Genomic DNA, 15,669 nt, shown 5'->3' on the forward strand with positions numbered 1-15,669 from the left:
ATTGAAATAGAATTGACACATAACGTTGTATTAGTTTAAAGTGTACAACATAATGATTTGATTACATGTATATACTGCACAATGATTACAAGTTTGGTTAACATCCATTACCTCGCTTTGTTAATTTTGTTTCTTGTGATGAGAACTTTTAAGATCTACTTTCTTAACAACTTTCAAATGTACAATATTATGTTAACTATAGTCACCATGCTGTACATTACATCCCCAGAACTGATTTACCTTATAGCTGGAAGTTTATACCTTTTGACCGCCTTCACCCATTTCCCCCACCCTCTACCCGCTGGGTAAAGGCAACAACCAATCTGTTCTCTCTTTCTATGAATTCGGCTTTTTTTTAGGTTCTGCATGTAAGTCATACAATATTTGTCTTTCTTCGTCTGACTTCACTTAGCATAATACCTTCAGGGTTCATCCATGTTGTCACAAATGGCAGGGTTTCCTTCTTTTTCTATAGCTGAATAATATTTATTATCACCAGGTTTATGTGTGTGGCTTTTTTTCCATGTTAAATATTTTAAGATGTTGATACATCGTTGAAAGTGATTTTTGTCAGTTATTAGCTAAATCAAATATATAAACTTATACCATAAGATGGTTTCTAATATTACTTTTGTTCTTATAATAAAATCCTCTATTGTAATGCATAAAAGCCAGCAAGTCAATGTACACTAAAACAAAGCTTTGTTGACTCCCTCAGGGCAAAGGTCGGGCTTTCTGCTTTGGGCTTCTGCAGTGCTTTGTTTACATGTCTCTCTGCCTGTTGTATTTCAGGGCCAGCTTGTATGTGCTTGTGTACATCCCTACTCTGGAGCTTCTCCAGGGCAGAGCTCCCTTGCTTACTTCTGAATTTCAACCACTTAGCCAGTGCCAGATGGGAGATAGGTTTGGAGCTATTTGAGGTGGAGATGCTGTGAATCTGTCAGTATCAGCAGCAGATAGTGGCGGTGGGGGGGGGGGGGAACCACGAGAAAAGGCAACTGTGGTTTCAGTATGGGGATAAGCTGTAGCAATTTGCAGAGACATTTTAGCAGGGACATGTCTCCTTCGAGGCAACTAAAGAGTTAAGGGAAAATATGTCTGTAAGCATAGAGATTATAGGAACCGTCATCCCAGCTCACTGTGGAAGGTGTACAGGAAGAAGTAGAAGCGCAGTCTTGGGCAGTCAAAATCTAGACCTGAGGAAATTAAATTGTGTGTTTAATAGATAAATGATTACTTAACATAACAATTGGGAGATAAAATAATTTCCGTCTTAATAATATATATACTTTTTATCAACTCTCTTGGATATCAAAGCAAGTGCCAAGGAGAAGTAAACTGCAGGAAATAACTTTTTCTTAATCAACTTTTGAATTTAAACATCCTACTGATAGCCTGAGATTCTTAATTAACAATTCCAATATTTGGACAACAGTTATCACCCCTTGACATGCAGCACCTCAGAGGAACTATGTAGACTTTGAGGAGACTTTAAGGCAAGGTAGATCTAGTTCTCAGATTTTGTGTTTTCTTACCACAGATCCATTTATTGTTAATTGTAAATAGTAGTAAAAGGTACTGGTTAGGAATGCTGTCTCTGAATTTATAGCTAAGTTTTTCACTGGGTTATATTCACTAATTGTTTCAACTTAAGCAAGTTAGTCTCTCTAAGCCTAAGTTTCCTTTTCTGTAAAATAAGAATAAAATACCTTGCTCAGAATATTGTTGTAAGGACTCAGTGAACACAGAGCTTAGCATGGAGTCTGGCAAATTATTCTCAGTTTTCATCAGGTCATTGTTATTTGTTGCTCTTCATTTTTACATATCATTGTAATAATAGCATACACTCTTAACCACTGTGCTTTGGTGTCCGGTTATTTCTTTCTTTCTACTTCATCTGTCCTCCCCTACCCCCCACCACTACCTCCACACACCCTATACTTTTTCCTTTTCCTGTTTAGGGTTACAGGTGCAGAGTCCTCTGCTCAGATCTACTGCCTGCGACTTCTAATCTATAGGGAACAGGAAGTATCTTGAGCCAGTGTATGTAAAGGCATTAGAAATAACCATGTGTTTACCTTGTAAGCCAAGATTTTCTTAGAGAGCCCTTTGGTGAATATGGCCTGAAGAAGAACTTAAAAAGAAAAAAAAAAGTTAATAACAAACCCAAAACAAAAAGATCGTACCCCACTATCGCTTAGAAATGTAACCAAATACAGCCCCCTCTAAATAATTACTGGTCATGGAGGATGGAGAAATAAAATCAGGTGAACATATGGGAAATCTAGGATGCTCGCTGTTTACACTGTCTTGATCACTAACGTCACTTTGTGATACGGTTCCTAGTGTTTGCCTTGGGCAGCTCATGCCCATAACTAGTTAGACAGGACTTGTCTCTTGATATCTGAAGGTAGGTGCGGGTCCCTGTGATCCACGTTTATTATTCCTGCTCAACTCTCTGATGCCTTCATGCAGGAGGAAAGGGATGGCCTTTCCCCAGTGCCAAGGCTTTTCAAGCCGGGCTTCTCAGTGGAGTTATTTCAGGTTATAATTGCATCACTGAAAAGTGAACACTCCATAGAAATAGTCTCTGAAATGTTAGGTGGAAAGCAGCAGCAGGTGCCATGGTGATGCTGTGCTCCTTGCCGAAGAGCCCTCGTTAGGGGAGGTCTTTTCTGCCTTGCTTTCCTTCTGGTTGACCCTTTTGTATTGGGGCTTTTCAAAGACCTCAGCATCGTAGCTTGTACTGGTGTGAGGATTCCCAGAGTACCCTTCTCAGTGTCCCAGTCTCTCCAGGCAGGAGAGTGCTCTGGGACAGAGGAATAGACCTGGTGGACATGAGCCCGAGTCTGAATTTCGAATTTCCAGATTTCTCAACACCGTTTCATAGTCTGAGGAAGTGCTGAATAACTGTGCATAATGACTGTTCCAGACACTGTTTCCTGGATATAACTTAAAGGATTCTTGGTGGTAAGAGTAGGGAGTGGTTTAGAGAGAACCTAAAGTTATTAGCCCTATTTATAGAGTGATCATTAATGCCTGCAGACAGCTGCTTCTCCCAACAGTATTTCAAGGGGAAGCTGTAAGCAGGATGGTTGCTGAGAAATTCTGAGAAACTTATTTTCCATGACTGGCCAGAATAGTCACCCATGGGTTGTGAGGCTGCAGCATTTAGAGCTGTCGAGAGACTGGCACCAGGAGAAAAGAACCAGGCAACTACCAGCCTCTCCTGTCCTCCAGGAAACAAAATGGACTTCATACTCTGCTAAGAGCCCTGGCAAAATGAATTTTGGCTTTTAGGCTTTGATGTGCCCAGAAACAGTTGTAGTGAGCAAAAATGTGAGACTGGGAAGAGTAAATTAAGTGAGAAGTCTGTGAGCCACAGATCCTTTGTAGCATTCAAAACTAAAACCCCAGGTGACAGCCGGAAAAATCTCTATGAAGTGCTTCAGAATAAGTCTGCAACTCAAAGTTTAGTTGTTAGTAATTGACTCTCTGGTGTACTATGTTAAATATTTTCCTCCTTAAAGTGTTTTTTAACTATCTCTTTAAATATTGGTTACATCGTAATGTTACTGTAATAAAGGCTGACGTTTTTATATGAGTAATCTCACCTGTCCATATTCAGGTAATGGATTTAATGGTCCATAGAGTAAAATTATCCCGTGGGCAACAACACACATCATGCACAGCCTCCTCCCGCCTCTGCTCTGCACTCTCTGTCCATCATTGTGGCCCAAGTAAGTTTCCTACCATACAGACTTAATCTTGTCACTTCTTTGTGTGAAGTCTTTTGTTAGCTCCTGTGGACTTCAGAACAAGGTACAATCCCCTTATTGTGGACCAGAGGCTGCTTATGACTTGATCTCTCTCTGCCTCTCCAGCCTTATCTCCCTCCACCTGTACTCCAGCCAATTTTAATTACTTCCAGTTCCCAAGGAGGCCATACTCCTTCGTACTTTTTATTTTGCTTAGTATGCTTCCCACAGTGTGCTCCCCAACTTGAAGACTCAACTTGGGCATCAGTGTCTTGGGGAACATTTCCTTCCCACTGATTCCCACCGGGTACCCTCATCGGGGCCAGTGGTCTTGTGTACGTGGTGCCTCCTGTCCTTCCCCCTCCAGAGACTGTGTCTTGTTATCTGTTTTCCAAATGCAGAGTAAATGCTCAATAAGTATTTGCCAAACAGATCAGTGAATAAGTATTTGAATGAGTGAGCAAATTCAGTGTGTTATAGAAACTACTAGTGGCTGTAACTAGCCACTTAAGGGCTGCAACCAGGCATAACTTTTTTTCAGTGGTAACAGATGTCAGAGGGGCCTTAAAATTTAGTGGGTTTTTTTTTTTTTGTAGAAATTACCAGTGTGTACTCTTCTGAATAAGGTTTCACTTTTGCTGCCTTTTTTTTTTTAATACACAAGTAGAATGCAGTTTTTCAGTGAAGAGCAGCAACTTAGAGCTAGACAGGGACAGATTGTATGTGTACATACTTATAAATGTATTTTTGTATATACACATAAATATACATACATATATGCATATTTACACATGTGTGTGATATGCTTATATGCCCATACATACATACACATGTATGCATTTATACACATTTGTATATGTATATACACATACATACATGTGTGTGCATGAATGTGTGTGTGTGTAAGGGGCTAGTACAGATCAGTATTCAATAAGGGTCTTACTAATGCCTCAAAGGTAGCTCTGTCTCCATCCAGCCTGCTTGCTATCACCTGGAATAAGATTATAACACCTCCCCACTGAGTCAGCATACTCTCCTGCTACATGGAGCCTATTCGGAGGAATGTCACAGTCTCAGGAGTCTGATCACACTTCTGCTGCATTGAGAAGCCTGAGTCCATGTGATTCATCTTTGCGTACATTCGACAAACATGTCCCTGTACCAAATGTGTACCATGTAGCTATATGAAAAACTATTAAGTGTACAGTGAATGGTTACTAGTCACTCAGTGATTATGTCTCAGTAACTTTTCCTTGCCCTCATCTGCCATCTCTCCAGCATCCATCCCAACCCCAGCAGACACAGCTTTGCCCTCTTAGTGAACCATGGGTGATGTATCACACAAGGCTCTCTGTACATGGATTTCTTGCCACCAGATGCCAAGATTCACTCCCATAAACCCTGAAGTCTCACTGCCTTGAGAGAGCCACTATCTGGAGAGAGTCTTGGGCTTAGCTTACAGGGCAAGGTGCAGGGGCTGTTTTCAAAGCATTACAGGTTGCTGGTGTCATATCCGTTGTTGGGAGAGGAAAGTGGTTTCTAATAAAATGTTTTTGTCTTGTCTTCTAGCTTACATTTTACTATGGCACCATGGATGCTTGGTGTCCAACAGAGTACTATGAAGACATAAAGAAAGACTTTCCAGAAGGAGATATTCGACTCTGTGAGAAAAAAATACCTCATGCTTTTGTCTTATATTTTTATCAGGAAATGGCTGACATGGTAGCTGAGTGGCTAAAGGATGATCTGTCTGAAATATAAATACTGACACAAGGAAACAAGCACTGACAGCTAGTACATACAGTAGTATATTTAGTGGGTAAATATTTAATTTTAATGTTCGATTTTAGAAGAGAAAAAAAGTGAGAACCCCTTGGCTTAAAAACTAGCAGCTCCCAGCTCCCCATGCTACAGACTGAAGTAAACACAGTTGATGAAACAGCCCAGAGGATTAACAACACATTTTCCAAGACTCGGGGAACGCAGTGATCTGAACAAGTTCTCTTGTGTTTTCACGAGATGCCCAGTGGCTCATACAGTTTATTTTGGTAGGCAGGATCCTTGCAGGCAAAAGGAAATCTAAAAATTTGGTTGATTTTAATTGAGTTACAATGTAGAATAGGCTCTCCTAAAGAAAATTATGAAAGACTTACTAGTAGAAAATGTAAAGGGACCAGTGAACGTTCAGTGTGTGCAGCTGGGTATGTGAAGTGTGTGAGATCGTGGGAAGGACACACTCAAGTTCTAGGAGCAGGAAGTGACGAGCAGTGGATCTTGGCAGTGGCCCCGGGTCCCTCTTAAGGACAGAAGCTGAAGATCAGCCCAGACTAACTTTGCACAGGTCTCGGCTGAGATCATCAGAATCAGACTGGATACCAGGACAGCCTGCATACCCTGCCTGTTTCTACCTTGCAACATGTCACAAACCACCAGTCAGCTTTTTGTCTGGCTACCGATGACACAAGCCCAAGCAGAGCCAATGGCAGGGACAGCACTGCTTGTCTCCTTCCCTGAGGAGTGTGCATTAGTCAGGGAATAAAGTTCGTCAGACATTCCTCTGGTCAATTAACAACTAATAAGAGTCATTGAAGGCTCCCAACTATGCCTTCCTCCACAGACAGCCCACAAGTTCTGGTCGTGAGCTCCCTGCAATCTCGTCTTCTCCAGAGCCAGAATAGGGAGGCACTGGGCTGTCCCAAATCAACCCTGTACCTGCCACATACAGTTGCCCCTTCTGTGACTTTTTTTCAGTCAGACGCCATTGAGGGCCAGCAGTGAGCCAAGTACTGTATAGACATTGAGGAAAGATTGTTAGCTATGTTATGATTCTTTTCTTCTGAAAACCTTCTAGTAAGTAAAATTTGAATGGGCATCTTTAAATTGCTGAATAGAGAATTAACATAAATAAAATCTCCATTTCTGCATTAGCTTTGTTAGTTGGAAAGAAATTGTTTTACTAATGAACCAAAACAAGCCATTAAATTATGTGAATTCACACTCTGGACACACTGAGGCCCAGCAAAGAAGCTTGTCCTCTGACCTAGAGTGAGCTAATGATATTGCTTCCTTCCCGAACTTGACTCAATCCTGGGACCTTAGGAGCCAATAAATCCCACTGACTGCAGAGACAGTTGATGATAGACACATTCCATTTTCTCCTAGAGGAAATCCCTCATGGTGTTATCATTCCTGAAGGACAATAGGATGTTGTCCTTCTTCTCCAAACCTAAAGCCCCCCAATGAAAGATTCAGCTCTGATATGCTGCCAGCCCAATGGTAAGCATTGAATGAGTTACAATCCTTTGGCGTGGCTTCTGCATCAGAGCAAATGACTTCTTAGAGGGGAGGAGCCAAGCTCCAGACAAGGAGTGCTCTTGGCCCCAGAAAGGAGCCAGCAGATGTATAAGCCGTTGACACAAGGCTGCATACAAAGTCCTTATTGCCATCTGTGTGGGGAGGCCTTCTAGAAATCTGATGTTAGGGGCTGGGACTCATGGCTCGAAGTGCCTTACATACAGGAGATGTTCAGTAGTACTAACCTGAAGCACTTAAGCAAGTACTGGGGAAATGGTGCCTACTGGAATAAAGAGTGACACCCTCAGTTTTTCTTTAACTGTTATTTTACAACATTACTTCATATTTCAAAAATCCATGTGTATGAAATTATATTGGCTAAACCAAAGTTTACCAGAGCTTAAACAATGATAAGATGTAAAATGATAAAGTAAAATATACTGGATCTTATTTTCTGTTTGTCATCTAAGCACCAAGTGAATTTTTGAAATACATTAAAAAAATTTTTTAATGGAAATACTAGGGATTGAACCCAGGATATCATGCATGCTAAGCATGTGCTCCACCACTGAGCTATACCCTCCCCACCCCTTGAAATAAGTGTTTTATCTGTACTTTGTCACCTTGCCTGGCCTAATCTCTGTATGTTGCAGGGAGGAGAGGTCCATTCTCCTGAGTTAGACTCAGGTCAGAGTCTCTCTGTTAAATTGAAAATGCTTCTTTTAGAGAAGGAAGAATCAGATTTTAGGAGACGAAGTTCATTTTACTTCATTAGGAATTAAAAATGTTTCCATGTATATGTATGAGGTAATAAGGTATGTGGACTCTGGAGGCCTTACCGTCTGTGTTTTAGACAACCTCACCTAATTTCTCCATGCCTCAGTGTCCTCAATTATAAGATAGAGTTAATGGTAATAATACATACACCATATTGTTGGAAGAAGTCAATGGGGTGATAAAATGAAAGCATTTATTGAGCACAATGCCTGACCAAGAGTATCTTCTCAATAAAGATTGGCTATATTAATAATTGGTATTATGAAAATCATCATAATAAAAAATAAACTAAGGACTATTTGGTAAGCGGTGGATGAAATCCATTTTCCAGAAGCATTTCTGCCTGTATCTCCCAGGCAGCCAAACATCTTGGTCCTTGTCAAACATCTAATAACTTCTCCTGGGCTTATCTAGTGCAGGAATCATGACTGGTACCCATGTTTGCTCCCAGTCTGCTCTGGGCCGTGGGGGAGAATCTCCAGAGGCAGCCCCTGTGGCTCTCATGGCCAGATGTTCAAGGCAGCGGCTGTCTCACTAGTGGCCTCTTCACTCAACCCTTGGGGAGCCAGTGATCTCCAAGTCTTGATTTTTTTTCATCCTACCTTATATTAAAATTAAATTTAATTCCTACTGGAGGAGACATGACAACTTAATGCAACACCTGATCCTGGATTAGATGTTTCTGTTACTGAAAAAAATATTGTTGAGACAATTTACAAAACATCATTGAGTGGGATCTAAAGATTAACTGGGAGTAAGAGATCAATGTTAATTTTCTGGTTCCCATGGTTGTATTGTGGGTGTATAGGAGAATGTCCTCATTTGTGCTGAAGACACACTGAAATGTTTGGGAACCGTGAGGCATTATGTCAATTTACTTACAAATGGTTCAGAGGGAAAAAAATCTTCTTTGTACTTGCAACTTTTTTCTAAGTTTGAGATGATTTTGGAATTTTTAAAGATAAATATTAAAAAAAAATGCTCTCTCTTTCTGCATCTGTCTCTTATTGCTTCTCTTCCAGAAAGTGAATTACTTCATCTAGGAAGTAAATGAAGACCAGAGTTCAAATCCTGGATCTTTCATTTATTAGGTTTGTGGTGTTATAGAGGCTTACCCCTCCCCCGAGCCCACTCCTCCAGTCCCCTGCTGGCCTTCCTCCATGAAAGTACTTTCTTTAGCTTTTAGACTTTGGGAGGGTTTCTTATTGTCTTAAATGGGGTCAAATGAGGTCTTGCATATAGCATTTAGCACCCTGTCTGGCTTATGGTAGATGCTCCATTAAATGATGCCTATCTCTTCTCTCTGGTGCAGTGGAGGAACCCTTGATATCCCAGGTTGTGTGTTGTTTCACCCAGCCTGAAACGATTCTTGCAGTCTTAGCGTTTCTGGGTCATATTGGTGAAGGAGGGGAACACTTGCTCACCTGATGCAGCTATCTGACCCCAGGCCGTGCAGGCCTCTCACAAAGCCCAAGATACCCAAACATCTCCTCAAGGAGCTTACAGTCACTTAGAAAAGGTGTAGGAAGCCAAGCATTTCTTAAGCAGCACAAGACATCATCTTTGTTGCTGGGCTTCTCTTGCCAGAGAAACAGGGACATGCTTGGACTGCTCCTTCCCTCGGGGTGGGCTGAAGGAGCAAGCAGTGCCTGGGGCTAAGCATGCTCTGTGAACAGCTGGATCTCTGAGGCCTTGAGGCTGAAGCTCTCCTGTGGTAGTGCTGAGGACAGAAGAGATTTCCCTTTCCAAGGGGCTAAGATTCCTGCCTCTGCCTCCTGGAGGCGTAGGTGAGTGATCACATTGGCCCAGGTGGGGAGCCGGTGTGGGACATGGTCTGTCCTCTTCCACTGACTGCAGGCAGCCCCAGAGCAAAACGGGTGAGGGCTGGAGAAGGCTCTGGGTTGCCATAGTTCTGTAAAGAGAAAACTCCTGGAGGGAGAGGAGCAGGAGGCTGCACCTGGTGCCAAAAGATGGGTAGAACTGGGGTGCCATTTGACAGATTACCACGAAGCTGCCAAGGGGGTCCTTGCTCCAGACCTCACAGCTACTGAGTGACGGCTGGGGTTCAAGTGCAGGCCTCTGCTCCAGAGCCATGGCTTCACCTGTTCCTTTCCATGGCATCATGCTGCCTCCTGGAGGCAACAGTGGGCAGCCTAGCAAGAGCGGAAGGTTGGGGAAGGGAGTTTTGGGAAGGGCACCCGAGGGCCGGGCTGTTAGGGGAAGTTCAAAGTAGATATTGGTAACAACAGAGTAGTCTTAAAGAATGAAACAGGTTTCGGGGGGGCATGGGGACATCAGACAGTGGATGGCGGGAGGAAAGCCAGCATATGGGGGTCAGAGCTGAGGCTGAGTCCCATGTTCTGATCTCTCTGCAGCTCTGCCACGGCCAGCTGGTGCTTCTGATGCACTCACTTCTGGTGGCTCCCCAGAACCTTTGGGATTGACTGCTCTGGCTGTGAGAGTGCCCGTGCCTCTACCCCACCCCCTGGAGGCTTGGCCCAAAATACCAGCTGCTTCTGCCTCCCAGAGCAGTGCCTCCTCTCTCTCCTCCTCCCTCTGAGCCAATAGAGACAGTCCCCTGGCCGTGTCTCTATAGAAGTACTCATCATTACTGCAGGAATTATATTTTTATCCTCCCACTCCACCATCAACACTCCTTCCTGCCCTTAAAAGGAGAGTCCTAAGAGATGGGACTTGTATCTTAGTCATCTCTGTATTCTCAGGGGATAGGGCCCGTCACATAGAATATTCAATAAATGTTTTATCTAAATTAATCAAAGTTGCTGCCATACCTAATAGCACACTCTCAAGAAACAGAATTCCCTCAATTCATCAGACTCCCAGGGCATCACATCACTGGGTCTCCTTGTCCCTCAAAACTGCATATGCAAATGGCAGTGTGACACTTGCTCTTTTATCCTTTAAGCATTTCCCCCACCGCTCTGTGCACAGCTGGGTCAGAGAGATTCTGGGACGTCGACTGTTCACTTTCTGATGCTAGCAAAGCCACTGCACACCATGGCCCATTCTTCCTGTCCCGTCCGGCTGCAACTGTTACTTCCATTCTCCTATGATTAGAAAACCTCTGGAGTTTGGGTATTAATAACTCCCAAATATGTGGTTATCATTTGTTGAGCGCTAACCCCATGTGGCACCCCAAGTGGGAATTACAGCAACAATACAAGAGACCCCGCTCTGGGACAGCAGAGCCTTTTCATTTTGTATTGCATTCCTCAGACATTCTGGCAGAGGGGCCTGGGCTGACCTCCCCACACTGGGACAGACTTCCTTGCTGGGTAAGTCTCTGGGAAAATTCCTCTTCCCTGGGGCGGGAATGTGACCCTGTGACTGAGTGTCCATGACAGCCAGGGATGCGGGTGCACCTGCAGGGCCTCCCTCCCTCACAGAGGGACCAAGATCCCGCCCCTGCAAATCCACCCTGCTTGGGCTCCGCAGAACATCTGGGCCACCCCCACCCCCGCTGGCTCGGCTGGAGGGCCGCACACCTGCATGTGATTAGGCCTCAGCCGACACCCCAGCCTCAAGGTCGGTGGCTGCACGCTGGTGACACGTCATAACAGACGAGTTTCTCCCCAGATCACTGTTCCTTCTGAGCAGAGAAGTGTACGCTTCCCGGGGGCACAGGAACACAAGGCATCCAAAACCAAGCTAGACAGCTCCACCCTCAGCAGGGCAGCAGTTGGAGGCATCTGCCTCAACCTGCCTGGACATGAGCAGGCAGCGGGCATTCCAGGGCATACCAAGGCTGGGGGAGCGGAGAACTCAATCTGCACCTCCTTCTAGCATCAGTCATTGCAGGGCCTTTAGACCATCTTTCATCAGCATTTGGGAAATAAGATAAAATATTAAATGCTGCCGATTTTCTTTTCTCCCTGTAAATATCCCTTCTCAACTGAAAGTGTGATCCCCTAACCACAGAATGCTGGGGTAGGTCAAGTGGAGAGTGAAAAATAAGAAAACAAACCCTGACCAAGGATTGTTAGAAGCAAAGCAATGCTTTGCTTAACCTCTCGATGGCAGGGTCTGAGACCTCATGCATTTACGACTACGTACCGATCGAGTTAGTTGAAAGGTGAACATATTTTTCTTCCAAAGAGATTCCTTTAGAAGTAATGAAAGTGAGAAGCAAAACGGGAGCAGAATTTCTTGATTTCCTTTTCACCAGAAGAAGACACAAGACCTCAGGGACATGATTACAGTGGCCATGTGCTGCCATCGCTCTGTGAAAAGGTGGGTCACCCTGGCCTGATCCATATCCCAAAGGAGGTAATCCTGGGGACAACTCATTAGTGAGGGCAAGTCCTTGTCATCTTTCGACAACTGCTGCTCCATTGCTAACCCTCTCCCAGAAATCCTCAGTAACAGGCGAAACAGTTTTCTCCTCCTTCTATAGGAAAAAGTCAGGTGTGAGAGCTGGGTCAGCAGGAGAAGGCCGGTGGTCAGTCCTTTCCTGCCCAGTCTAAGAGAGATGCCGAAGGAGCCCAGATGGTGTCACTGAGCACAGATCATTGTACTTGCCGAGAAAAGTACAAAGTGCCCTGTCAAATCTGCTGTAGAACTTTGTTGGTTTCCCTAAAATACGGAATGGACCTTGCAGAGGGAGCTGCAGCAGTTAGGGGTATGCCTTTGGAATTCAGAGACACAACCATGCAGCCTCCGGAGAGGGAGAACCCATGCATTCTGCAGTGAGATGGATCCTCCAGCAGCCTGAGACATCCGGAAACAGAGCACCTTTCCACTCACACTGTGTTTGGAACGACAACCATCCCTCATTACAAACACCAGCGCTTGTTTTCTGAAGAGGATGCGTTTTCCACTGCATTTGACCCCTTCCCCGCAGCCCAAGCTTGATTCTTGTAGCTGTGCAGTGGCTTCGCACGGTGTGGGGCTGCAGACTATGTCCTATGCAGTGTCACACCAGTCACATAGACCGAGGGAGCAGCAGCCTCACGCCTGGGGCCCCCATCCTCCCGGACGACTCCACGTTAGCGCCCGAGGTGTTTCGAGGGGGAGGAGCGGTCAGCATCAAGACTCCTGGGCCCAGCGCCTCCTGTTTCAATGTAGTCACTCCTGAGGCCTCAACACACTGTTGTGTTCAGGAGCAGGAGTAGACTAACCCGGGAATGCCAGATAGCAAGTCAAAAAGCAGCCCTCTAAAGACCAGTCAGGGGCAGTGTTATCAATAAAATATTTAATCAACTTATCTGTACAAAATATTTAAATGGTTAATGAAGCGTACACAAGTGTGTTTAACAAATATATACTGCTATGTAATTGTCAAGAAAAATAGAGATTGCTGTTTTACAGTTCATTTACATTTCAATATGTACAATCTATTTAAATTTGAGAATACATATACACAGTGGATTTGTACCTGCCCTTGAGTTCCCCGCCAGCCGGCCTGGGCTCGGGGGCAGCGCTCACGACGTCAGCTCCTACGGCGCAAATGGCCAAGCTGGGCAGTGGGGAGAAGGCCCGATCTCCAGTCCTCGAGCCTCAGCGTTCTGCTCTGGCCGAACCAGAGCTGGAAGACAGGTGACAAAGGAGAATCCAGCTTGTGTTAAATGGGTTTAAAAACCTCACCCTCTTTCACATCTTGCTCTCAAGCCAAGCTGAGAAACTGAGTGTCACTGCAAAATGAAAGGGCCTTCTATCCGTCCCCTCAAACAACTAACTGTGTATTTAGCTGCTGAGGGGATGCTGTGTTATTGAGCTGTGACGGCCCATTTCCTTAACATCACAGCCCTGGAGCTGGAGTGCGTGTGTATGTTAAGGGGCAGGGTCCCCCTTGTGTCAGATGCTGCTGCCCACCCAGGGCCAACTCAAACAGCACTGCACTTCAAGCTGGTACGGGAGTTCTGCAGAAACCTTCACAGTGAGAAGAGTTGCTTCTTTATATATTAAAAAAAAAAATTCCCCCAAAACTTTTCAGAATCCCCTCTTGTCATCTGCTGAAGGACAAGTACAAAATCATTAAAAATCCTTGTTAAAAAAAATCATTAACTTTTCATTTGGGGTGAAATACTTGTAGCTAAAAGACCTAAAGTGACTCATTATGATTCTTTGTCTTAAAAAACATAAAAGTTGTCCGCGCTACAGTATAAAGTGAAATACCAAAAACAAAGCAAAGGAAAACAAAACAATTACTCTAAGGATGCTCGTGTTCAATCCATGATGGGTCCCGGTGGAGAAGGACAGAGAAGTTCCCCTTTGCAGAGCCTCTGTTTCTGGCTTGGGACTTGGGACTCCCAGCCAGAAAACGCGTTTTATCACGAGCTTGCTTTCTCCCTGAACCATATCATCACTTTCTAAACAGAATGCTGAACGGCTGACTTGGCTTTGACTCTGACAGGTCCTGATCCGGAAATACAAGTTGCAAAGGAATACGCTCTGCTTGTGGGTGCACTCCTTCCTCAAGCCAACTTACTGCAGCCCCAAGCCACCAGGACACATGTATCTTTCTGCCCTTAGCAGCTGTCAGTCACTCAGAAATAAACAGGCAGACAAGGAAAGGCCTTCAACATGCCTTGTCACTGCTTTTCAGAATCACGCACCTCACTGAAAAATCCAGGCTAGGGCCGCTCACGGGTGAGAGGTCTGAGAGAAGCCAGGCTCATCGGAAAGAGGACGTACAAGCAGTGGGCAGCTGCACTGAACCACCAGAAGGAGTCCACCCCTCCCCACCCTGCAGCCCAGGGAGCATCCTCATGGGAAGTGCAGCCTGTGTGCTTCAGATGGGTGTGTGAGCAGGACTCCTGTGAATAAGCCTGACAGGGTGGGAGTCTTGTCTTTGTCAGCCCGAGCACACCTCAGCCCTAGAAGGCTCCGCTGAGGTTCTAGATGCTGGCAGCCAAGCATCTGAGCAGGGTCTAGGCTGAGAACAGGAGCCTCAGCCCCGCCACCTCCCGATGCAGTAACTGCTGGTCAGATGCAACAGCACAGAGATGAAATGAAGTGGCTGCAAAGAAGACAGCCACTGGCCCGCCACCTGCCTGGCCAGACCTCTGGCCACCATACCACCACACTCGTGTTTGCCTACATCTTTAAAAAATTGTGAAAAAGAAATACAAAAGTGAAAGAGCTGTCCGTGTCCAGGAGGTCTGCGCCGCCAGGCCTGAAGGTGCCTGGGACTGACTGACCCACTGCAAGCTTTTGCTTGTTTTCCTAGATGATGGATTTCACATTCCATGGTGGACTTAGAAAGAAGCGTAAGAGGTTTTGCACTGCCTTAAACTAGCAGAAGAGCAGCCGTGAATGAGTGACCAGAGCTCACGTGGCCAAGGTCAAGTCCTCCACCACCCCCACTGATTGACTAGGCCGACTTCCAACCCTCTCCCCACAACCACGTCCACGCAGGTGGCTCTCCACAGACTGAGTGTGGCCATCCTGGGAAGAACAGGCTTCTCTCGCCTGGATCCTCATTGAAAGATAACTGTTCGTGCAGTTTTAAGCTCTGGGTGCAGATTAAAGTCCAGAGCAGCACAAAGCAGGGAAGAAGGCTGCTCCAGGTACAAAAGGCCGTGCTGACTGGAAAACCAGAAATAATGTCTTTTTGACTCCTCCCTTCTAGTGTTTCTGAGTGTTAAGCTCTGCCACCATTTTCCAGGGCCTAAAAGAGAAGAGGAAGAGAAGCTCTCCTGGTGCCTGCTCCTGGCTCGCTCCCTGGCAAGCTGGGCCAGACATGGGCACAGCAGTGAGGGGGCTAAGGGTCGGGTGGGACCTGGCAGAGCAGCTCACCCTTAGACAGGCTTGCTTGCTCCATCTAAGGACTCTGGGACAGCCCCGGGTCCCTGACTGGGCTGCCAACCAGGCACGGCCT

General features: G+C 45.3%; 1 protein-coding gene and 1 long non-coding RNA gene across 3 annotated transcripts in view; both read left to right on the plus strand.

Annotated features, from left to right (window-relative positions):
• The window catches only part of LDAH (lipid droplet associated hydrolase), an 82,167-nt gene extending 73,350 nt beyond the window's left edge, over positions 1–8,817 (plus strand). For both annotated transcript variants that reach the window (XM_006197147.4, XM_072938151.1), the window contains exon 7: positions 5,328–8,817. In XM_006197147.4, the coding sequence (XP_006197209.1) occupies positions 5,328–5,519 (192 nt within the window). In that variant the 3' untranslated portion in view covers positions 5,520–8,817. The remainder of the gene's footprint in view (positions 1–5,327) is intronic.
• A 1,349-nt stretch (positions 8,818–10,166) lies between these two features.
• LOC140685765 (uncharacterized) lies at positions 10,167–12,876 on the plus strand. Its single transcript, XR_012059176.1, has 3 exons — positions 10,167–11,125; positions 11,946–12,080; positions 12,244–12,876. It is a non-coding gene; the product is annotated as an uncharacterized lncRNA (long non-coding RNA).
• Positions 12,877–15,669: the final 2,793 nt, after the last annotated feature.

This window comes from Vicugna pacos, chromosome 15 (genome assembly GCF_048564905.1).
Source record: "Vicugna pacos chromosome 15, VicPac4, whole genome shotgun sequence".
Taxonomy (NCBI): domain Eukaryota; kingdom Metazoa; phylum Chordata; class Mammalia; order Artiodactyla; family Camelidae; genus Vicugna; species Vicugna pacos.